Source organism: Denticeps clupeoides, chromosome 2 (genome assembly GCF_900700375.1).
Source record: "Denticeps clupeoides chromosome 2, fDenClu1.1, whole genome shotgun sequence".
Classification (NCBI taxonomy): Eukaryota; Metazoa; Chordata; class Actinopteri; order Clupeiformes; family Denticipitidae; genus Denticeps; species Denticeps clupeoides.
Window position 1 is genome coordinate 8,321,400 of NC_041708.1, and position 24,750 is coordinate 8,346,149.

At 41.6% G+C, this 24,750-nt stretch overlaps 3 protein-coding genes and 1 pseudogene across 5 annotated transcripts; all 4 read right to left on the bottom strand.

The window, feature by feature from the left end:
• Window positions 1–750: 750 nt before the first annotated feature.
• ppp4cb (protein phosphatase 4, catalytic subunit b) lies at window positions 751–4,949 on the bottom strand. 2 transcript variants are annotated; one of them, XM_028964886.1, is made up of 9 exons: window positions 4,794–4,949; window positions 3,513–3,714; window positions 3,290–3,341; window positions 2,976–3,026; window positions 2,788–2,889; window positions 2,451–2,624; window positions 2,142–2,268; window positions 1,875–2,064; window positions 751–1,776 (listed from the first exon to the last, which is right to left on the bottom strand). In XM_028964886.1, exons 2-9 carry the CDS (start codon window positions 3,608–3,610, stop codon window positions 1,647–1,649), a joined length of 924 nt encoding a protein of 307 aa, XP_028820719.1. In that variant the 5' UTR covers window positions 3,611–3,714; window positions 4,794–4,949; the 3' UTR covers window positions 751–1,646. The 2 variants fall into 2 exon arrangements, with proteins under 2 accessions (XP_028820719.1, XP_028820720.1); XM_028964887.1 differs by having other exon boundaries at window positions 4,775–4,925.
• A 769-nt stretch (window positions 4,950–5,718) lies between these two features.
• On the bottom strand, window positions 5,719–10,756 carry LOC114770939 (uncharacterized). 2 transcript variants are annotated; one of them, XM_028964883.1, is made up of 7 exons: window positions 10,660–10,756; window positions 10,291–10,400; window positions 6,743–10,018; window positions 6,428–6,656; window positions 6,261–6,349; window positions 6,106–6,188; window positions 5,719–6,012 (listed from the first exon to the last, which is right to left on the bottom strand). In XM_028964883.1, the coding sequence occupies exons 2-7, from the start codon at window positions 10,351–10,353 to the stop codon at window positions 5,949–5,951; spliced, it is 3,804 nt and encodes a 1,267-aa protein (XP_028820716.1). In that variant the 5' UTR covers window positions 10,354–10,400; window positions 10,660–10,756; the 3' UTR covers window positions 5,719–5,948. The 2 variants fall into 2 exon arrangements, with proteins under 2 accessions (XP_028820716.1, XP_028820717.1); XM_028964884.1 differs by having other exon boundaries at window positions 10,291–10,415; window positions 10,660–10,724.
• A 473-nt stretch (window positions 10,757–11,229) lies between these two features.
• Window positions 11,230–22,924, bottom strand: LOC114770965 (uncharacterized). The gene is given in 14 exon segments (XM_028964885.1): window positions 11,230–11,505; window positions 12,468–12,746; window positions 13,150–13,413; window positions 13,499–13,784; window positions 13,786–13,889; window positions 14,590–14,847; window positions 15,110–15,160; window positions 15,249–15,527; window positions 15,635–15,796; window positions 15,876–15,980; window positions 16,790–17,095; window positions 19,325–19,627; window positions 20,385–20,708; window positions 22,739–22,924. Coding segments are annotated over 14 exon segments (2,793 nt in total). The 5' UTR covers window positions 22,791–22,924; the 3' UTR covers window positions 11,230–11,485.
• Window positions 18,727–18,903, bottom strand: LOC114784973 (uncharacterized; annotated as a pseudogene).
• Window positions 22,925–24,750: the final 1,826 nt, after the last annotated feature.

Sequence of the window (24,750 nt, forward strand, 5' to 3'; positions counted from 1 at the left end):
GGACCACTCAACCTTCACGTGTATTGGTCGCACACATAAAATTATTATTAAAATTATTGCATCAATAGAGATTGTTTTCGTTTTATTATTGCTATTAATTTGATTGCTTTCAATGCAGGAAACGTCTAACTTGGTATAGTCTGGCAGCGAGGGCATTGTAGGGGAAAGATATTTGAGAATAAGGTCCAAAGTTTGTGGCCCAGGTTTTTGACTGTTCATTGACTGCTAGACTTCCACCCAGTCAACCTTTAAAGAAAGAAAAAAAAAAAAAAAAAAAAAAAAAAAAAGACAAATAGCAAAATACTCAAAGCAAATTAATAGCAAGACTCCTTCACAAAGGAGCGTAACTCCTAGTGAAGCCTCTGTTTAGGAAAGCCTTAGGATTATTTGTATCCAGCGCAAAAGTTCGTCTACTTTGCGCAAAAGGTGAAGGCCAACTGGGGAAAAAAAAAAAAAACAAAAAAAACACACACCAAAGATACTGATTGGGACCAACATTAACTATCAGCCCATAGTGCTACTTTCTGAAACAGCTTGCCTGTAAACCTTTTTCCAATTTCTGCTTTCTTCTTTCGCATTAAGCTCAAGAAAACCTACAACACCAAACACGTACAAGTTAATGTGTTGCTTCTCTTCCAAATCATTTCTCATTCTTAGCACTGTAGTCAAGGATATAATAGAAGCAAATCTAATAAGACGACTGATGTGTGCGGCGTTAGGGGAAAATAAAAAAGAAGTCAGAACAAGGTGGAGTATTTATACAAAAGTACAGTTTTATTGTCGCAAATAATTAATAAAAATCAACAAGTCCTACAGAGAGACCAGTGAGAGAGAGGAAGCTAATTTCTAGAGGACAGTTTTGGTTTTTGATTCTCTTATTTATTCAGACATTTCCTCGTCAATTCTACTGTTAGGTAGGAATAAATGGTCCATCAAAGAATGTTCTTCAGTGAAAGTCAATGACATCAGTTGGTTAAAAGTTGAAGTCTTGACTGTCCAATAAGAGACAAGATAAGGAACATTCCTATTGGTCAACGATGACCTCTGACTTACTCATCCAACATGGACATCAGAGTTGACGTGGGGGGAAAGGAGAACAAACTGAATTTGGCTTCCACATTTAGAGGAGTAAAAATGAAACAAACTAAATGCAAAATGTCCAACAGGTTTGAAACCATTTAATGTCGACTCAGCATCTCAAAAATGGAAAACCTCTCACCAACCGTCTCACCTTGTCGCGTCTGTGTCTCCCTGCCTCTCACAGTCTACACAGCACTATTCACATTAGTTGTATAGAGTCTACAGAAAGGGTACGGAAACGTAAAACAAAGTGAGCACAGCAGGCAACAGGTCAATGGGTGAAGTTGGCGTACGAAATGAAAAAGGGGGCAGAAGTATGACGTCAGACTGAAATTTCTGTGCAGCAAAGCGCAGGAAGTTGTGTCCTTACAAAAGAAAGGTCAAGGGAATATAGAAAAAAAAAAAAAAAGGTCACAAGTTATGAGAAAAATGAGTAAATATATATATAAAACAATTAAGACAGTAGGGCAGGGAGAGCAAAGGTAGAAAATACATGGTGAGAGGAGGATGACGCCGTCCCCACCACTGCTTGTGTTTTGCTTCCTGAGGTCGTGGCGTTGGCGCGGTCACAGGAAGTAATCTGCAACAGGTTTTTTGGAGGGAATGCCCCTTGTCTCCTGTGGAGCCGCTTCAAATATAATGAACTCTTTCTGGAGATGCTCATCAAGCTCCAAAATGGCAGCAACATTACCACACCTGCATAAAAGACATAATTGCATTTCTAATTACAAACCTCTTTTTTCAGATGACATGCATGCACACACACACACACACACACACACACACACACACACCTGTAGCAGTAGTTAGGGGCCGACCACACAGTCAACACTGTCTCGTTGAAATGCCACTTGTAGCCCTCCATCACTAGCTGATGCGCTCGGCAGATCATGTCAATATCATTAGCCGCATTAAACTGGGCCACGACGTCACTGCCGAACAAATAGCCCGCCCCCCTCGGACTGACTCCCCAGCCAGTTGTGTCTGTCAAAGAAATGACAAATTTAAATGATGAAAAATGTAAGAGAGAGAGAGAGAAAAAGGGGTATTCATGACCTTACCTTCAGGATCAGACCACAAAAGGTCACACATAGGGCCGTCATGCGGTACTTCCTGTTTCCTGTCAATAGTTCTAATCTGGTCCAGGGTCTGGATTGAGGGCGAGAGGCCGCCATGCACACAAAATATCTGTAAAAAGCATATGACATGTCAATGTTATTACCATTTGTAAACGTTTCCTCAAAGCACGTGCACAGAAAACCCCCCATTAGCAGCAGAACACGACTAGCATATGTGTTTTTTATTCTAACCTATTAATGGCCACAGTAACACAATAAGACAAATTAAAAGGTGAATAAAATAGAACCCACCTTGCCATCAATAATTGCGGACAGTGACAGGTAGTCAAAGATCTCGGTGCAGTATCTCCATACAGTTACAGAGCCATACTTCCTCAGGCACTCATCGTAGAAGCCGTACACCTGCGTGATCTGCCGTGACTCATGGTTCCCTCGAATCAACGTGATTCTGTCTGGGTATCGCACCTGAGAAGACAGGGAGGAAAAAAAATTTAAAATAGGTGTAACACACAAAACCAGAACACTTATCAGTTATATTACAGACATTTCTCAAAGTGCATTTGCAATCCCATAACACGAATACAAAAGAATTCCAAGCCTACAGGGTAGAATAAATAAGATGGGGAACCTTTAGAGCAAGGAGGAGAAGGAAGGTCTCTACACTGTAAAACCCTCGATCCACAAAGTCTCCCATAAAGAGGTAGTTTGTTTCTGGAACATCACCACCCACCTGAACGGAAACAAACACAACATGAAGCTAAAACTCACAGCGCCACATCCTGGTGAGCGAGCCACGCACGTCAACGAGCAACTTACTCTGAACAATTCCTTCAGGTCGTAGAACTGTCCATGGATGTCGCCACACACCTGTTCACGGGACGAAGCGTTGAGTTCCAGACACGGGATCTTACTTAACATAAACTATCATTTAAATGCAGCAGTAGCAATTATGGCTGTCTGTGTGGCGGCTGCGCTTTATTTTGCGACACTGATGTTATGCTCTTGGATACAATCTTTTAATTTTATGCAAATAGCGACAAAATTTTAAAAGACAATGTTTTCACTCAATGCCAAAAATGACTTAAAGATAGTTAATAACAGATGTCATTTGCGATCAGTTATTCACTCACAGTTACTGGGGAATCCACTCTCTGTACATTGCTCTCCTCCACAAGAATCTCTCTGAAAACGTGAAAAGGGGACCAAGGTGAATATGCTTTCCCACATTTGCAGAGAAGTGCTGTGACAAGTTGACTTTTTTTTAGTTAAAAGCAACCATCTAAAAACAGATCCAACTACAAACATTACACACACACACACACACACACAGAGGTAGCTGCTGGCATGGAATACCTGGCTTTGGCACACAGGGCTTTGACCTCGTTCTCCTTGATGAGCTCACACCTTCTCAGCTGGTCGATCTGTCGGTCCAGATCGCTAATGTCACCCATGGCGGATCACACAAAACAGGGAGGGAGACCAAAACAGAGACGCCAGCTGCACCCGGGTCACGCCACTGGCCTTTGCTTGCACAGCAGGGCAGACAAGCGAGCGTCTGTTCCAGAGTGCACAGTAATGAGTAACAAAAGACAAGAAAATTATTATTATTTTTTACATAGACAAAATTATTTTACGTTTGTACTTAAGCTTGAATAAGCAAAATGACACTTTCATACCAAAGCATATTTTCTATAAGGAATTCGAATGCTAATCTAATAATTAAGATATAACCCGAATATAACTCCTATTCACCATCAAACAGCTATGGAATGTTTTTTATTCCATAAAAAAAAAAAAAAAAAAACAAGTCTGATAACCCCACCCAGCACCCACCCAACTAAGAAAAAGATGACAAAGTGTTAACCAGTCTTGGGGATGCAGATTTTATAGTTGTTTTTTTTATATAGTCGGTCTATTCATTTCTATCAAAGAGTAAAGTTGTTGTTTTTTTTTTAAAACAAAAGTACAGACGCTAAAACGAGTGTACATTTCTCAACTGTCGCGATTAATAGTCAAGTGGATGCGAACTAATCTGCGCATTCTGGGGCAAAGAAAGAACCAACACACCCCCGAATGGAATTGAACGTCACGTTCTACTAACAAAAAAAAAATAAAAAAGAAAGCACACACGAAGACGAAAGAAAACTTGCGTCACAACGCGACGGCCGATTTTCACACTTTAATACGACGTCGGCTTTAAATAAGGAGCAGTCTGTTCGAATAAAAAAAAAGAAGAAAAAAAAGAGGCTAGTGGGTGCGCCAGTTACGCCACCGACTCACTACTCGGGAATTTCTCGCGGCGCCCGTCTTCAGACCGAACATCAACCCGCGAAGGTTGTCGTACACGAAAGCGGGAAGCGTTTCGTATTTAAAAGCCAGACTTCTGCTTATCGGAGCGGGGAAGCGAAGTTGGCCGGCCGAAACCACGGCTAGCGGCGTTAGCATAGCCCGAAGGGAGTTAGCAGTTAGCACCGGCTAACGCTCCGCCGCGCGTCAAGCGGAGATCTGTTGCACGGGCGAACGGGATGTAGCCGTCGGCTAACGCTCCATTTAACTAGCGCCACTGTTATCTCCGCTGACGGCGAGCGCTGCGAACAAAATGACAGCAAACCCACGTCCGTGAGTCCGGCGTACCCGGCAAATCTGCGTGGGACTCGGCAGGGCTGCTCGCTTCTCCCCTGCTCTCCGTCGGTCGGCGTTAATTTCGTTCTTTCTTCCCCCCACCGCCTCGGTCGCCGGTGCGTGTGGCGCCTCCCTCTCCGGGAAAAAAAAAACCCACCGACGTCTAGCGCCGCCGCTTTCCGGTCGTACTGCGCAGACTCGGGTGACGTAGAAACGAACGGACGAGGCTGACGCACCGTGTTTGTGCGCAGTCTGCTTTAATAAAAAAAGTGGTCATTTATTCTTTAAGAATTTTATATTGAAATTAAATCTTTGGTCCATTGTACATGTGCAGTATATGTCAACCTGACTTTTTTTTTTTTACAACTTTATAAAAAAATGAATACATGTACATTTTCACACAGTAACAAAATAAGTGCAAAAGCCCATACAGATCATTTGAAGCCTTGTACCTACATGAAAAAAGTCAAAACAATAATTTAATGCAGTGAAGTGGCCTTATTATTATATATGCTACATATACAGTACAGGCCAAAAGTTTGGACACACCTTCTCATTCAATGTGTTTTCTTTATTTTCATGGCTATTTACATTGGTAGATTCTCACTGAAGGCATCAAAACTATGAATGAACTCATGTGGAGTTATGTACTTAACAAAAAGTGGAGACCTGGCCTCCACAGTCACCGGACCTGAACCCAATCGAGATGGTTTGGTGTGAGCTGGACCGCAGAGTGAAGGCAAAGGGACCAACAAGTGCAAAACACCTCTGGGAACTCCTTCAAAACTGTTGGGAAAGCATTTCAGGTGACGACCTCTTGAAGCTCATTGAGAGAATGCCAAGAGTGTTCAAATCAGTAATCAGAGGGTGGCTATTTTGAAGAAACTAGAATATAAAACATTAATTATTTCACCTTTTTTTTGTTAAGTACATAACTCCACATGTGTTCATTCATAGTTTTGATGCCTTCAGTGAGAACCTACAAATGTAAATGGTCATGAAAATAAAGAAAACACATCCCTTCGCATCTGAGACATGCTGTCACACGACAAATGTTACTGATGTGCATGTAAGGCTCCATCAATCCCCGAGCAAGCATGCTAAACCCTGGTGCGACTGCATCTTGTGGGCTGCTATGTAAAACATTTGTCCTCGTAAGAAGCTTGATTATTCCTTCGGAGTCGTCCTCAGTTTATTCTTCAGTTCTGCCATCATCATTGGGCTTCCCAGCCTGTGCACAGAAGACATTGATAAGAAAGCATTAACAGGAGGAAGAGAAAATAAAACGGCAGCTTGTTGTGAAGAGAGTGGCGGCGCATGCTACCCAGGATGCCGCGGAGGTGTCCACTTGGGTTTGCTCTGTGTCTGGGCTGGTTTGGGGGTCTCCTCTGACTGTTCACAATTCTCCTGTCACAACACAATAAAAAAACATTACACTTGTTTTTTGTTTCTCAAAGCACGCGAGTGCCAAGTCTGTACCTGTCTGTCGGGGGTCTCGGAATTGTCTTCCTCTTTAACCCTTGGAGCAACGTTTGTCTTCCTCAGCACAGGCAATCCACCACCAAGCCCTGGGTTTAATTGCATCAGCGTCACCGTTCTTTGTCAAACGCACAAACTGAATAGCGTGAAAAACATAGCTAACTCACCGGGTAACTGAAACCCTACAACCTTGACTCCTCTCACCACAACTCCAGGCCCTTGGTCTTTTTTCTCTGGGCTACACGATGGAGGCTCCTCCCTCTCTTCTGCTTTAGGGGACGGCAGCAGGGAGGGTATTTTCAGGAGTGTCCGTGGGTCTTTCGGAGGACGTACGTTAGGATTTTTTACAGCAATTCGAGATCTTTGGAAAGTGAAGTCCAATGTGGAGGCTTCAACCTGTTAAAAGGGTTTGGAATTGAGATGCAAGACAATTGAAACTTTGGTGGAATTAACAAAATAGTTCAACCAACGTGTTGCTTTACCTGTAGTTTTAAGTCTTCATGCTCTTTGTTCAACTGAGATTCTGGATCATCCAGTTCTATGTCTACCTCAGCATGTTCTAATCTTCTTTTTATTGCTGATCCCTTTCCAGCATTTAAGGTCTCTGCTCCATCTGTCAGGTCATCTACTTTCTTTTTTTCTTGTGCTGTCTTTACTCCCAAATATGTTTGTAGGTCCATGGTATCTTGTTCTGCTGTTATGTTCTCTAAACCTATTTCAGATCCTGTTTCCTCATCTGGTTTAGTGTGACTTTCCGTCATACCTGGCTCCTCCTGAACTTCCATTATTGTCGCAGAAACTGTTGTCTGTTCAGTCTCCATGTCTTTCACATCTTGCTGTGGTTTTGCTGTATCCTCTTGTACATCTGAGGATTCAAAGAAAGGAAGATCCACACTTTCCCTGGTTGGTACAGTCTCTGTCATTTCTTTGATCATGGCAGTTGTTGATCCCATTGTTTCATTCAGTGATTGGGCAATATTTGTTGAGTGCATAGTGTCTTCCTCAGAGAGCCCAAACTCTCCTGAAGATTTTTTCGAGTTTTCACGGATTACATCCGTCATAGATCTAGGATCTTCCATTTCCTGTGTTATTCTAGTTTCATAGTTTAATACATCCATCCTGTTTATAGATGTAATGTACTCTTCATTAGTTTCTACTTTAGTGGATATTTGAGCCTCTTCCTCCAACTTCCTCAAATTCTCTATCATACCTTCAGTCACCAGTGATTCCATCAGTGAGTGATCTTCCTTTCCTAACTCAGCATTCAGCTCCATTGTTTCCTCATCAGATTCTTTGTCAGAATCCTCTTTCAGGAATGCTCTCTCCATAGTCTCGGTTTTGGCTGGTGATGACCCCTCCTGAAGTCCTTCATCTGCATGCTCCTCCAATAGTGCTGGTTCTGTTTCTTGGGGTTCTGCTTCATGTGATGATTTTTCAAATTCTGTAGAGTGTATTATGTCTTTTATCTCCGGTTTTGGGGAACACTTCTGTCCTGTGGTGTCTGTTTCCGTATTTTTATTTCCATTTTCTTCCAAGATTGTATCTTCTTCCAATGCCTCTGTCATTTTCAGGTATATTTCAAGATTAAGGTTTGTTTCAGACTGTAAAATAATTTTCTCAGAGAAATATTCATCTTCTTCATATGCAGATTCTGGCACTTTACAATCTGTTCTATCAGATTTCACAAATGTCTTTATTTCCCTGTTTACATCAATGTCGTAACCAGTTTCCTTCAGTGACGAATCCGACACCTCCTGAATTTCCTCATATGCCTTCTTTTCTAACAGTGCCAGTTCCATTTCTGGCAATTCAGGTGATGATATTCGCTCTTGGTCTGGAATAATAATGTCTGATAAAGGAACGTTCATGGCTTCCTCAGAAGGTTCATCAGGTATATCCTTTCCCTCAGCCGTCAGACTCGGCCATGGGGTGTCTACTTCCATGTCCTCATCAGCACTCTCCTGCAGTCCTGCTTGTGATGCCACGCTGTCCATTTTGGCCGGTGATGACTGGTCTTGAGTCTGTTCCTCACTCAGTACTGGTTCTGATTCCAAAAGCCCTGCTTTGTATCCTGATTTCTTTTGTTCTTCATGAAGTCCATCCTCTGATTCCCCTTTAAAGGTCATTTCAGACGTTGCATTCACCATCTCTGACATCGTTTCTATTCTCATGGATTCTTTAAACAGTTCTTTGTTTTCAAGCGAAGAGTGTGCTGTGTCATGGTCTTTTCTGTCAGGTTCTATGGACCCCTTATTGTTTATCTCCACACCTTCATCTTTCAGGATAGCGTCTGCTTCCTGGCACTCAGTTTTGGTTTCTGATGACTCCTCTTGTCTTTGCTTAATTAGGTGGTCATCAAGCTTTGATAGTTCTGATGCCTTGTAATTTGCTTTAAATGACCCACTTGCCTCAAGTTTTGCCGAGTAAGTTTCAGACTCCAAAATGAGGTTCTCTGGTAAATCTTTCCTAATCGGAGACTCAAAAAGGAGCTTGTTTTCTTGTTCTTTAGAGTCTTGTTTACTGAGATCTTCATTGGTAGATTCTGAGAAAGACAGAAGCAGTGAGGGATCTGTTGTCTTGGGCTCTGTCTCAACATGTATTTCATCTCTGGTTTCTCCTTTGTTAGTCTCCAAATCTTCTAATGAATTGACAATTGCGTTGGAATCCTTGAAGAATTTATTTTTATCATCTGAAAAGTGTGGTATGTTGTCCTTGCCATCAAATGCAATGAAAGTTCCACACACATGTTTCTCAAGGGCTTGTTCTACGATGTCTGATTTTGCTCCATAAAATCTCTCATCTGTTGATATCTGTATTAAATGTGTTCTAGATGAAACCTCATTCTGCTGGAGTTCCTCATGGTTTTTATGCCCCTCCCGTGTTGTGTATGTTAATGTGGGATCCATTCTCTCAGACTTGAGGTCTGGCTCCATGGTGTCTATTCCCACACACTGATCACCGGTGGCCAGATTGTCTTCTCCCTCCATCGTCTGAAAATGCTGTGAATTTTCAACCTCTTCTGTGGTTGGTTGGTGACTGTTTTCATAGGGCTGTGTTTCGCCAGCTTTACCGCCTCCTGTATCATTTGCAGGGGCTTCATGTTTGTCCTCTTGCTCTTTTTCCTGCTTAAAGTTTAGATTAATTTCCTCTATTGCCACGTACTCTCTCTTTGTTTGAGTTTTTACTGTTTCCCATTCATCTGTGTCTAATTGAAACTCTTTGTCTTCATTGCATTCTTCTGATCTAGTTTCTTCTGGAACATTTGGAAGGAGGCTAACCATTTTGTCACCATCAACCGGTTTTTGTCCTCCAAGCTGCTTATCTATAACAACTCTCTCCTGTGTGTGGGGCATTTGAGCAGTTTCACTGCTCTGAATTTCACAGCACTCTTCCATTACACTGTCTTCATCTTTACTGGTAACGCCATGCTTTTCTTCATTCTTTTCATCGTCTACCTGTGAAAAAGTCTCACCAACAGCTGTCGCATCTTGAGAGCAGCTCTCCACTATTCTAGAGTAGCGAATGGAATAACCCCTACTCTTTTGGTTGTAATCCCTGATTATTTCACATCTCTCCACAGGGCCTGTGGAATGGGACCTTTGGTCATGCTCATGCAGGTCTTCATGTTCTGCTTCCTCATCATTTCTTCTTTGACTGGTTGTCACACTGGTGATCGTGTCTTCCTGTGCTGAAGGCTCATTTTTATCCTCTGTGGCCACTGGTCGCAGAAATCTGCCCACAGCTGTGGTAATGTAGCTCTGTGCATGTGTTAAATGTGAGAGAGAAGTGGAAAGACACATTTTTAATTATCTCTCATCTTAAATGTACTGAAAGAAAAATGTGCAATTGTGATGATCATACTATGTACATACTACATACTTAATAGTTTTTGACAGATTATGTCAGATCACGACTGCAAAAACACACACAAACACACACACACACACACACACACACACACACACACACACACACACACATATATTCTTTACAAAATGTAAAATGTAGTCTTTTATCTAAAAACACTCACCCAAGCTGTCCATAGGGTCTCGCCAATGCGAGCCAGGGTGCTTTCCTCAGGGAGAGGTTCCATCTCCGATCTTATAAGCAAACTTCAAAGTCTTCTGGTAGTCTGTAAACCTAATGAGCCACAGTCTGAAGAGGAAGTGCAGACCTGATAGCTTCGTACCGAGCAATAAAAACGTATTTCCTGATAACGAGGTCCGCTATTTAGTAGGAAGATGTCATATGTGGAGCAATTAAGCATTCATGAAAAATGATATGAGCTATTGCTAAAAACAGTTAATAGACATATCAGCATGCCTACACATACCCAGCAATAACAGTTAATGATTAATTAGTTTTTTCTTGTGTACATAACAAAAAAAGTGAATTTTACCTGTTTTTATGTTCTGTTACAAAACTGTGACTATTATAGACAGAACGGAGCAAAGTAGTCATGAAGAGACAGGTCTGGTGTGGAATGAATGACGTTACTGCCAGGGTTGCCAGATATGGCAATAGAAATAGTCCACCAAGTCTGCGACTTTGGAGTAAGACATTTGCTCTGTGGAGTAAACACAGAAATATGCAGATCCTCCATGTGCATACACGTGTTTGTACATGTGAATACAAGTTGTGCTTTGGTCGGTCTGGTGTAAAATGATTGCCTTTATAACTTGATAAAGTAATATTTAACCATACGTACTCCATTGATTTAACGGTACAGTGCAAGTGGTTCATGTCTGAAGGTGTTGGGATCCTTCTGTTGAGAAATCTATTTATTGAGAAAGTATTTTTTTGAGTATGTATTTTACAAATATTATGTGGATTAAGCAGTCTTGGCAACATTGCTTTCCAGCTCTGTGCGGCGCTGAAACAGGGAAGTTCTTAGCACTTAGAAAACATACAACACCCCACCACAGCTTGCTTTCGCAAGGCCTAAAGGAAATGACCAAACACCACAGCATTCACATTTGGTATATTTATTTCAGGTCACATACAAGATCCATTATTTCAAAGCATTTTAGTATAAATAATCCACATAACCTGCTATCTGCATCAGAATTCGGTACTTGCATAGGAACAGGGCAGGAAACATCAGTAGTAGTTAAGGCTTGATCAGATCCAGGGGGTTCTACAGCAGTCAGAAGAGTACTGGACATTGATCTATACACCAAACTATATACAGAAAACGGGCACTTCTGTTCCAGTGGGAGCCAGTGTCATGTGTCCTCCTTTAGATCTGGTGAGAACAGTGAATTAGACATTGAAGATATCTATCAGATAATCTGACTATCAACTGCAAGCAACATCAATGCATCACCATATGAAGTATTTTGAAATGTACAACTTCCCCCATAAACTCTAATAAGTTAACATTTGTGCAATTTTGAAGAAATTCACTCGGAACATTTGAAAGTGAAAGTGCTTGTCATTGTGATACACGTATACACATTGTGAACACAACAAAATGTGTCCTCAGCATTTAAACCATCACCCTTTTGCGAACAGTGGGCAGCCACGACAGGCACATGGGGAGAAGTGTGTGGGGATGGTACCTTGTTCAAGGGGACCTCAGTGGCACCTTGGTGGTTTGGGATTTTAACCCGCAGCCTTGTGACTATGAGTCTGCCAGGCCACAACCTTTCTGCCCCACTGCCCTTTAAATGTAGTGCCATTCCTGCACATTACATTCTTAAAGGGTACAGTGTATATGTTAATGTGCTAAGTAAAAATTGCTTTTGATGAGAAAGACAAAATTGTGCAAGCACACACACACACACACACACACACACACACACACACACACACACACACACACACATATATAATATATATACACATACATACATATATGTACCATACATACTGTACATAACCATCATGTATGAGGGGCCCCTAGGCCATAAATTAAGAAAAGCTTACACATCTTGTACGTACATGAAAAGCTTGAGGACACATTTCGTGGTGCCACCGTGTGCTGTGCTGCAGTTTTTCACAATGATAATCACTTTCACTTCACTCATACATGATGGTGCCAGTCAAGGCTGCTGCAGACAGGGAGGCCTGATAAACCTTTTAAAAAACTCTACAATTGAACTAGGAAATTATTTTGATAATATGGTCAAAAATGTCACGGTTATCATTTTCATGACCCTATTTACAGATTATGTATGGCAATGCTGTGTGTTGGAATGTATTTACCTGTCCATGTCAGATAGACTGGCAGAGCAAATGCAGGATGAGTGATCTCCACAGTAACCCTCAGACGTTGTTCCAGTCCTCCTTCTTTGCTTACATATACTGTGTTGATGTGAGACGGGTCGATCCCCAACTCTTTAGCCCCATTTTCTAAATTCTCTTCCTCATACTTCTTCACTTCTCTCTGTTTTGGGCTCTTCTTGACACCCCTTCTCACTCCATCGTCTTCATCCTCATCTATGAACGTGATCGATTCATTTTCCAAATCTGGTGTCCTCAAGTCTGTAGGAGATCAATATTTTTTGTGTCTCTTAACACAATTTCATAATTTAATTATTATATCATGAACCCTTCATCCAAAGCATTGCCAATACAAATTAATTTTCTCTGCTGGATTTCTGAAATTCATGACATATCATCAGTAATCATCAACATTAGTGAATTTATCATATAATACACTGCCAGTTGCACCTACTCTTTGGTGGTTATGGAGACTAAGACGGAGCAATTTTGAAAAATACAATGCAAGGAAACACATTTAGAATTTTTGTATCAGGGTTAGGTAACCCTTCTTTGCTATTTTTGTTTGTTTATTACATAACCTCGCGTGTCATTTCATAGTACTGTGTCTTCACATGCAAGACCCATAAATGAGTAGGTGCTACATGCAGAAACCGTTACTCACTTTGTGCACGTCCGTTCCCCAGCTTCTTTTCATCCTTAATCTGCGGTTCGGCGGACCGCACCAGAGCACAAGTGCTCCTGAACTCACATCTCCCGTCCTTGTTCACTGTCTTGGTCTCTGTTGAGAGGAGCTGGGTGAGAGTGGTGCCTCCACCGGCCCAAAGTAGCTTTGGCCAAGGGCTCCCGCCAGTTAGAAGCAGGGAGAAGAGTCCCACACCTTCACTGGTCCAGTTAACTGAAAGTGACGAGGGGATGATGGGAGGGGCTGCAGGTTGAGAGAAATAGGTACAAAAAACAATGTGAAAGTGAAGTGACTGTCATTGCGAAACACAGCAAATTCATGCACCTACCTATATGCACCTGCCTCCAGACTCTTTCAATGGGCATTTGCATGGAGCTGTGTTCTACTCTGCACACAATATGATGTCCTTTTTGGGATCCCACATCCCCAACCTTCACATCCCGCAGCATTGCGGTGACCCGGAAGGTTCTTGGATGGGTCAGCAGAGGTCCCCAGATTTCAGACCCTTGTTTAACCTCTTCTCTATTCTGCTCCTGTTCTTCATCCCATGGTTCTTCCCTCTCTCCATCTTCTGATTTCCAAACGTGGAACCAGGTTATAGAGATGTCGGGGGGGGTAGAAGTCAGTGATGTCACAACCCAGGGTAAGAGATAGGTTGTGAGAGGAAGTGGCTGACGGGAAGCTTGTAATTTCAGACACCAAAGGCTTCTTAATGAACCCTGAGAAAGAGGAAATAAAAAACATACAGTCCCGACATTTCATACTTCCTTTTTCTACTTGCCTACTTTCTACTTCCTTTATCTTCTCATCTGCCAACCTTTATTATGTAACTTTTTAAATCATATTTACACACACACACACACACACACATACATACATACAAGTTTGGACATACCTTCTCATTCAATGTGTTTTCTTTATTTTCATGACCATTTACGTTGGTAGATTATCACTGAAGGCATCAAAACTATGAATGAACTCATGTGGAGTTGTGTATTAAACAAAAAGTGGAGACCTGTCCTCCACAGTCACCGGACCTGAACCCAGTTGAGATGGTTTGGGGTGAGCTGGACCTCAGAGTGAAGGCAAAGGGGTCAAGAAGTGCTAAACACCTCTGGGAACTCCTTCAAGACTGTTGGAAAACCATTTCAGGTGACGACCTCTTGAAGCTCATTGAGAGAATGCCAAGAGTGTGCAAAGCAGTAATCAGAGCAAAGAAACTAGAATATAAAACATGTTTTCAGTTATTTCACCTTTTTTTGTTAAGTACATAACTCCACATGTGTTCATTCATAGTTTTGATGCCTTCAGTGAGAATCAACCAATGTAAATGGTCATGAGAATTAAGAAAACACATTGAATGGGAAAGTGTGTCCAAACTTTTGGACTGTACTGTATATATATATATTCATTGCTCACCCCTGGTTTCCCGTGTGACGGGCTGCTTGAGGGCGATGTGGTGGATGCTGACCCAGACCCTGGTCCCTCCTCGCTCCAGCTCTGTTCGGAGCAGCTTGCATTGGCTCACAGCAGAGAAAAATCCCTGTGTGTCGGGCCGAGGGGCCGCCAGCTTGGGGGGTACCGTCACCGGGCTTAATTCCCCACCCTCACAGAACCAGCGGAACGTGATGATGTCGGGATGGAACTTGGATGCCTGGGCAGTCAGAGTGATGATGTCTGCCAAGGAATGTCAGGAAGACATGTAGTGCTGGCTTTCAATTCTAAGCATGTCAGAAAAGGGTAAAGGATTCTGAACTGGCAACAAACAGCAGGAAATTTGCTTCAATAATTACATTGCGGCAACAATAGTGTATTAACCTTGCTCTTTTGAATAAAACATTTAAGTTTGACTGAACAACATTCACTGTAATTGGAGCAAAACATGAACAGGGAAATTCGCACAGTGCCCAGGGGGTATCAAAAAACGAAAAAGTTGTACCTGCTTCCGCATCTGGCTCAGAGAGCTTGATCTCAGACACCTCAGGGGCAGCTAAAAATTGAAATATGAAGCATTAGAGGAACATTCGTAGCAAAAGGAACATGAGCAGAGCTAGACAAAGAGAACTGCATTCACTCACAGAGCAGTGAAAATTTTTCAGACACCCTCTCCGCCACCACTTTATCTTTTCCTTTGTAGAAGACCTGGCACTTGAAGACGGCACCCTTGTGGATGGAGAGATCAGGGACAAACGTCAGAGATGACACGAGCTGTTTGTTCCCCCTGCCGGATGAGTGCAGGGGCTGTTGCGTGTGGAGCTTGTAGTAGCCTGGAGCACCAGAGGGCAGCAGAGGGCCTTTCTCTGAGCATGTGCTCAGCCTCAGGGTACGGCCGCTCGGAGGCAGGGTACCTAAAGAGCCTGAGGTCAGAAGAGAGGTCACAGTGACAGTGCATTTTTTCCAGGGTTGGACCACAGCTAGATTTCCCAGATGCCTCATTGTTTAGCATTTGAAACATTTTTCTGACCTGTGCGAGAAGTGTCTGAAATCGGCATGTCATTGAGGAACCAGGCGGTCTGGACTCGATCAGCCCTCCGGCCCTCGATAGTTATGGTCACCCGTCCTTTCCTCCCCACAATGACCCGGGGGGGCAGGATAATCCCAGAGACATTCAGGAACTTCTGCTTCTCTAAAGAGGAATGCATTTGGCTTGCTTGAATGAACAAGTATGAATATATAATGTAGTATGTAGAATATGAACTGATTACCATCCTTTCTTCTCCAGGAAAACCCTAAGCAGAGTAGAAAAACCAGAACAAGCGAGATAATCATCATTGCCACAGAGCCCTTCGCAGATTTGGTGAGAACTGGATCTGAAAGCCAGAGAGCAAGGGTTATAGGTAACAAAAAAAAAAAAAAGGATTCAGTATTTCACTGGCATTAATGCATTATAACAGGTGCATACTATTGCCAGTTTCATGAGCAAAAGCAGAGAAGAGTGTGAAATGGTGTAATCAAAGCAAACATAACCTCATATGTTTTATTTCATAGTTTTGATGAAATTTTGTTCTACAATGTCAGAAAAAGACAGAGCAAATGAGTGGTCGTTTTGAAACTTTTAACTGTGCACACGTTTTTATCATTTTTTAACACTGGGAAATATCTTGTTGGCCCTTTTTAAAGGATGCATTTGTGTGGAAACTGCTTATTTAAAAAAAAGGGAAAAACATTTCATTACTTTGGAAAGAATGCTCTAGGCAGCTAAAAGCTGGTATGCAAACCGGTATTGCAACCATTAGCAACAAAGTTATTTTTTACAATGACATATTGTAGTGGTAATCTTTAATTACTAATAAGTAATTATTTATATTACTCATTATATTACTATTTGACACCTACCCTCCCCTAAACAAGTAGATTCTTTTAAAGATGAACCTATTTTATTAGAAAATGAATCCTGTAATGGACTGGGTGCGACAGATGATTAATTTGTTTCTTTTTTAGTACATTTGTACTTTACGATAGTGCAAGTGTCACTTGGGCTGCAGTGTCATACACAATAAATTGGACATCTTTTTTGAGGTTAATAATGTTTTGCTTGCTACCAAGAGCACGTTTCAGTATCAATGTTCTTTGCATTTTTGACAGAGAATTTATTTGACTCTAAATCTATGGAACATACTGAGAGAGTCAACTGCCGACAGGTTGACCGAAGCAAAGGCAGGTTCTAAGACATCAGGTTGGTGGACGATGCACTTTATCTCTCCACCCAGCTCCCTTTCCTCCTGGCTGAGGGTGTAGAACCGACGGGTGTTATATGTCCTCTCCAAGTTGGTCTGCAATGAAGGTTTGTCAGGAAGAACAGCACCATTCTGGATCCATAGGATGGAGATGTTCTCCGGGTAGAATCCAGCAACGTCACAGGACAGAACGAGAGGGCTGGAGCGGGACGAGGTGGGAATTGTTGAAACAGATACCGATGGGAGGACTTTTGAACAACAGAGAAAGACATGTAGACACAAGAAGGGTTCATGAGCTTGGAAACATATCAAGTTTGTGAATAATAAGAAAATGAAAGACACTTAAATGCCAACTTACTTAAAAAACACAAACACCAAGAGCTCATTCAACAGCCTCATTCAGAAAGTCAATCTGACATGACATTAATTACAGATCCTAGACGCCAATTAAAAATATAAACACTGTAGATTTTCATGATGAAATTGTCTATTGTGCTATAGGGAGAGTCAAACAAGAAAGGCCAAATGTGACACAAAAAGGTTTTCAGCGACGCATCCAGCGGCTTTTTAAATAGTTTGTCTGGAGGCCTAAAGGACGCTAAATCAGCGTCATGATGTAATCAGACTGCAGGTTGTATACACTGATCAGCCGAAATACTAAAACCAGGTGAAATGAAGACCATAGGTTATCTAGTTACCATGGATATAGAGTGGGGGGGGGGGGGGGGGGGGGGGGGGGGAGATAATTATGTGATCCCTGGCTGCCCACTTACACCCAAATGACCAGTCTATAGTTTATATGAACAGTGAGAAGAACAAAAAAATGGCAATTAATGCATTTCAAAAAGCGTTTAAATACATTAGCATTTTCATTTATCATTCAGCAAGATTTCGGGCTCCCAGTTGTATTTTCCACAGGTAGGGAGCTGACATTGGGAGCTTCTCGACTCATTACCTGTATAAGAGGCACCGTCCACAGAAGCAATCAGTTTATCCAGATTCCAAACACCATGCACCATGGCCAAGACCAAAGAGGTTTCCGAGAATGCCAGGGACAGGATTTTTGACCTACACAAGGCTGGAATGGCCTAAAAGATCATTGCCAAGCAGCTGGGTGAGAAGGTGACAACAGTTGGTTCTGATTATTTACAGATGGAAGAACCATAAAATCTAAAGCTCCACACAAGCTCTCACCTTGTGTATTTCAATGGTAATGAGAACGATGTGTATCCGCTCAGGAGGATCTTGTCTAAGGCTCCTGGGACCATAGGCACCAAGAAAACAGTTTGTAACACACAACACCGTGAAGGACTGAACTCCTGCAGTGCCCACAAGTAGGACAAAAATCCCCCCTGACATAAGTGCAAAACTTTTGGCAACAACAAGAAATGTCTGACCTCTGTGATCGCCAACAAAAGTTTTGCCACCAAGTGCTAAAATACGTTTTGCAAAAGGGGTCAAATACTTATGAATTTATAATAATAATAATTTTTTTATTGTTAGCATTTCTGAAATGCATTTTCTGGATTTTTTGGTTATTTTTCTTTCTCTCACTGTTCAACTAGACCTACCATTGAAATATAGACTGCTCATTTCTTTGTTAGTAGGCAAACATACAAAATCAAAATTAATTTTTTTGCCCTTGACTATAATAGGCAGAAAGTGAAAGGCCAAAATAAAGTATGAAGTGATTGTCACTTGTGATACACAGCAGCACAGCACACGGTGCACACAGTGAAATTTGTCCTCTGCATTTAACCCATCACCCTTGGTGAGCAGTGGGCAGCCATGACAGGCACCCGGGGAGCAGTGTGTGGGGACGGTGCTTTGCTCAGTGGCACCTTGGCGGATCAGGATTCGAACCGGCAACCTTCTGATTTCGGGGTCGCTTCCTTAACCGCTAGGCCACCACTGCCCCTAAAAAAATGTATTATGCAGTCGAGATTCCCACATTTGGGGAATTCGCAGGGGTCAGAACAGCCGAAGTGCAATGGCTGAGCCTCGCCTTGGGTGAACCGCCTTCTTGATCACGGTATCTCCCCTGCCAGGTAAGTAAGAACCTGAGAGAACTTGATCAGGACTGAACTATGACACTAGTCAGAGCATCTACAAAACAGCAGGTTGTTCCCAGCATGCAGTGTGGTACAAACCCATAAAATCCATACTTAAATTATATTTATTACACAAATAAATATGGAATTGTAATGTAAAAATACAATAGAAATCCTCACGTGATCTTAGTCCCCTGCCTTTTAAAACAAAGACATTTGGTATATAATATGAAACAAGAATTAAAACAACCTCTTTCTGCTTTTTTCTGCCATCAAAATGGACACAGACATGGCCATAAATGTTTTCTGGTTTCTTTCTGGTTTTAAAAAGTTTGGTAAGTGTTAAAGAAATACACTGATGAAAATATTAATTTACCCATCAGCAGATGATGGTAAAATGAACACAACAGAGAAATAGTCACTCACTCACGAAACTGGGCTGAAATTCTACTTTGAGTGGTCTCCTCAGGCCGATATGCAGTACCATGCAGCTAACAGTCACATTGCGGTCTTTGATGGCAGGGGTGATCGTGAGGTTGCTGACTGCCTGGTACAAGCCTTCGGCAGTGTGACTGATATCACTGGGTGGCCTTAATGGTTCCACAACCTCTCCAGCCCATTTCCAGGAAAAGAAGATCTGAGGAGGAGTGAAGCCTTTGGCTTCACACTGTAACACACTCCTTCTCTTCATCATCACCACTGATGAAAGGATGGAAAGGGAGGGAGGCACTGGAGCAGAAATAAAACATGTTTAGGTGTTGGATGTGACAGATTTTATTTGAAAGACAACATTTTGGATGAATGGTTACATTTATGATCTTCCTTTTTGTTCTACTTGCTAATGGCTGGTGGATTGACAAAAAACTTACCAGCAAAAGTATATTTGTACCGGCACCCTATGCAATTACTTTTTATTGCTTTTCATAAAATAAGAAATTTCTAATTACTCATTATGGAAAGAATGTTGCCCGACTGAAGTAAGCTTTATTTCAGTTCAATGTACTGGAAGGTGTCTGCAGGATGTTTTGTTTTAACGAATGATCAACTCAAACCCCACTCACTCCCCTTATGAGTCTCATAGTTTAAATGTATATTTATATCATAAATATGCATTATTAAGTCAAACCATATCTAGATAATGAATTAGAATAGAATAATTGTTGCCTTGCAGGATAAGACTGAGCAAGATGCTATATCCCCATGTAAAAAATGATGTCATCACATCCCATGCAGATGTAGTGAGGGTCAATCAAATAATTGAAAGTGAAGTGATTGTCATTGTGAACCTGCTAGGCTACCACTGCAAAAAGAACGTGAAGTAACTAACTTCTCCAGGTTAAATTAGCATTTAAATACCAATTATGCATGACAGTGTGGCTTTGGACTGGACATGCATGATTTGACTACACATCATTCTTCCATGAACAATTCAACTCAACAGTAACACAGACAATTGACTGTTTCCTTGTCTACTGCAATTACTCACCCTTAATGATCAGTGTCAGGTTGCTGTAGTGGACGTGGGTTGCATTGTAACTAATTCTGCAGTGATACTCCCCCTGCTGATTTAACATGACCTTCTGAATCATCAGTGGGAAGGAGCCATTCTGAAATTTGGAGGTTTCCCAGTAAAAACCGTCATCTGTGTCAGTGTCATTTGTGCCTGGGCTGTAAGAGGCGATGACTGACCCTTCATGTGACCAAAAGGCCCCGAGGAGGGTTGTGATTACACTTCCGTCAAGAGAGGCAGCACAAGGCAACTCAACGGATGAGTGAAGGTCAACCAGGAGTTCAAAGGTCAAAACAGAACCTGTAAGAGACAGAGTGAATATGAAAGGATGGCAATAAAACTACAAAAAGGGAGAGTGGAATGTAAACAAGAGATAATAATGAATTTACTGCAGTGAAACTTACGCCACACACATGCGGTTAAACATCTCTTCAAAATGCAGTATAGACTTACACAAGAATACAACTTACAACTGCTATAAAACAATTGCGTAAAAAAACTCATTAAACATAGTAGCAGTTTTAGAAAGACAGAGATTATTGTAACAAAGGGCACTATTTTTGATCTGGCAGTAAGTACGGCGCTACACTCTAGGTGTGGGCAGTGTTGCCAACTTTCTCCTACGTGAAGTAGCTGATCTTCACTCAGAAAGTGGCTAGGTTATGCCACATGCTAATTTGCATATACATGATGTCATCACACAGTGTTTGCTTACAGTGTCCGCTTTTCTCCTACTCTGTACCAATACAGATACAGCTCAATGTATTTCATTTATTTTCAAAATATGTACCATTGTATATTGTACACATTTTGTCAAAATGTTTTCACTAGGTGCTTTATGGTAATGGTCGGTAATATGGCAACAGTGAGTGTGGGAATTAATTGCAAGTGTAACAAAGATTTACATAATAAAAAGATAAAACATGTACAGTGCAGGTCAAAAGTTTGGACGCACCCTCTCATTCAATGTGTTTTCTTTATTTTCATGACCATTTACATTGGAAGATTCTCACTGAAGGGGCCAACAAGTGCTGAACACCTGTGGGAACTCCTTCAACACATTGAATGAGAAGGTGTATCCAAACTTTTGGCCTGTACTGTACATAAAAATACAGTTAAAACAAGGAACATACACAATCTTTAATGATGTTTATGTATGCAATGCCTTTATGACGAAGGTTTAAATCATCCAGAAAAAGTATGTTTCGCTTCTCTACCAAATGCTGTTTTCTTGTTTTATCTTTTTATGTAAATCCTGAGGATGTCCTACCTTACACTGGGTAACAAGCTCCATATTTAACATGTAGTCCTGACCAGTTTGAAAATAGTGGACCAATAAGGGGTCGATGGACACCAAAGCTCAGGATGCACATTAACGTATTAAGAACAAAAAAACACCTTATTATGAGCAGATATTGAGTACATGAAGTGCATATATAAATCTGTCTCAGGACAATATAATTAGGTTTTTTATTGTCGTTTCAACTGTCTACACAGTACATGATGAAACCAGACAACATTCCTACTGGACGTTGTTGCAACATGCAACCACACAAGTGCTGAGACGTTGGCAGTTTTTACCATCCTAGAAATAATTTCCAATAGATCTACTTTTTGTAAAGCCCTATGTATCTTATGTTTAGTGTAACCCAGCAAAATATTCCTCGTGGACATGAGCAGACTTGGCCAATAAACTCGGTTCTGATGGAAAACACAAGAGTTCTACATGTGCTCAACATTTCTCAAAACATATGCTACAGTATTGATGTCTGTTGATGTATTGACTCCAGGATCAACGCTAACATGGGTCTATCAGACCTAGCAATGCCTCGCAGTGTCAAAATAACACCTTTGAGTTCTAGTCTTCACTGTGCCAGCGCATGTTCCTTCGTGTATATTAGCATTTAATATAAAGGGCTGATGAACAACTCCAAGGTAATAATTTACCAGTGTGATACATACCTGCTAATCAGATTAAAAGATGACCTGTGGAATATTTTACACTTCAAACAATCGATTCAGAGCCAAGGTAAGGTCAAGATCACATGGCGCAGTATACTGGTGTCTCAAGAAGACAAATGAAACTAATAGCAGAGGACTGGACTCTCGGAATCTCTGACATATTGTGGGGCACCTTATTTTGACCATTTTATCCAACCAGTTCCAAGTAACAAACTGCAACACCATGACTGAAGTCAGTCACCCGAGATAATGTATCATCCTTGCGTCAATCACACACGGATAAAAAACACGAGTGAAAAGCAGCTGTCGAAGATGAAACAATGTCGCCTCCGCTATCATTCCCACCAGGGCTGTGGGCCAATACTCACCTGTGTTTATACAGCCCAGCAGACAGATACAGCAGAAGACTTTAAACTTCATGGTCTCCCACTTGTCCACGGATCTTATCACTGCTCGCGCTTCCTTTCTGTCCCTTGATTCTTTCTGACACACACAAATACACACTTATATAGAGGAATGGGGGAGGAGGCGGGGTTCAATCCACAAACAGGATGATAAGCTGACAAGGGGCTATAAAATAAATACTGAATGAATAAAGTCGGTGAGGGAGTGAGAAAGACGGGAGGGGCACAATTAAGACCCTTAAAATTCATCCTGGCCCCTCTCCAGCATTTTAGGACTACTTTACATTCATCGTGCAGTGTGATGAAACTTGCTCCAGGGTCTGCCAGCGATCTTGTGTGCACAAGAGCCACACGTCAAAGCTCCCCATTCATGCAAAAAGAGAGGAAAGAAGGCAGAGGAAGCTGCGTTCTCTTCCAAGTTGCTTCTCTTCCAGCTCTATGTTTTTTTTTATTCTTTTTCTATGTTTATTGTCAGTCATACACCATAACAGAGAGACTATAATTGTAGAACAAAAATGGATCTTCAATATCAAACCAACTGAACAAATCTGATTTGATCCAGAGACACTGATTTTGTCACTCCCTTCAGGCACGCGATTGGGGTTGACTGTGGCCAGTAATGCCTAATTTTGCAGCAACTTTTTTTTTTGCAGAGAAATTGGGTGAGAACGGATTGGACTGAATTGACGAAATTTGTTTTGTTTGAATATTTTTTCTACTTTCTTTAAAATTACTAAGATAAACATTTAATGCAATATTTTAAAAGGAATATAGTATTGATAAGTGCATCCATGTTCATTCATGAGTGTTTAATCAACAGAAACAACAGATTTTTACCCTTCATATCTACAGGGAAGATGGTCGCCCCCACAAAAGACACCATTGTGCGTCAACATTTTTCAGCAAAGCCCAGAATGGACAACCTAAGCATTACCTCTAGGGGGGCGCATCCAGGTCTAGCTGGAATTAGCTATTGGTGCCTGATGGCTACTAATTTTACCAATGCACACTGGGTAATGGAGTTGTTAAAATGTATTTGTCTGCATCTTTAGATGTACATAAAAGACACATTGACCACTAATGACATTTCTTCATCATGCAGAAAAATAAATTTAATCTGTTTACACCATGGACATGTAATCCTCCTTAGTTAGTGGCATTGATATCAACTGGCATTAAGTGGAATGAGCCTATAAAGTCCTGGCGCCACCTGGAGGGCCAGGGGCAGCAGGACGTTTCAGGCTCAGGCCTTCAATGTCTTGTCTGCCTGAAAGGTCCCCTATTATGAAAAAAGTGGATTATGAAAAATAGGTCTTAGTGGTCCCCTAATACTGTATCTGAAGTCTCTTTTTGAAATTCAGCGGTGGTGCAAAATTACAGCTTCTTTTAGCCAGTCACACAATGAGATTTTCCCAGGTTTTGGTGTGTGTAGCTTTAAATGCGTATGTGGAGTAGCGATGCTGGACAAGGGGGAGACTGGCCTACAGAAGTGTGTGGGCATTACGTCATCAACACTATTCACCAACCACAATGTTTGAACCAAAATGAAAGTCATGTCTTTTTAAAAGAGTCTGGGGTGACGGAATTTGTGCTCATTTTTACATGAATGCATCAAGCAAATGCAATGCTTTGCACGTTTTCAAGTAATGGCAAATGGTGGAGTTATATTTTAGGGGAGGGGTGGGAAATTCTCTGGCCAGACAAAGCATGAAAAAGGGGAGGTAACCTTTCCCCTTATGATGACATAAGGGGAGACATTCCAGATCCGACCATCTGAGGTGCTGCTCTCTAAACGGCAAAGCAGAATGGCCAAAGCAAGCACTCTTTACTAATTTCTAGCCACTGCAGGACCATAGACAGGACCATAATGTTAAATATTCTCACAAAGTGAAACTTTCATGATAGGGGACCTTTAATTATATACGTTCCTTGTTTAAGCCTCCATGCTCTCTCATTCTGTTGTTGCTTGTTACTTG

Excerpts from the sequence above, each read along its gene's own strand:
- ppp4cb (XM_028964886.1), bottom strand. The coding sequence starts at position 3,610 with ATGGGTGACATTAGCGATCTGGACCGACAGATCGACCAGCTGAGAAGG. Across the intron at positions 3,342-3,512 it reads GCCCTGTGTGCCAAAGCCAG|AGAGATTCTTGTGGAGGAGA; the intron begins GTATTCCATGCC and ends TCACGTTTTCAG. Across the intron at positions 3,027-3,289 it reads GAGTGGATTCCCCAGTAACT|GTGTGTGGCGACATCCATGG; the intron begins GTGAGTGAATAA and ends TCCCGTGAACAG.
- LOC114770939 (XM_028964883.1), bottom strand. The coding sequence starts at position 10,353 with ATGGAACCTCTCCCTGAGGAAAGCACCCTGGCTCGCATTGGCGAGACC. Across the intron at positions 6,657-6,742 it reads ATGAAGACTTAAAACTACAG|GTTGAAGCCTCCACATTGGA; the intron begins GTAAAGCAACAC and ends CCCTTTTAACAG. Across the intron at positions 6,350-6,427 it reads TGTAGGGTTTCAGTTACCCG|GGCTTGGTGGTGGATTGCCT; the intron begins GTGAGTTAGCTA and ends AATTAAACCCAG.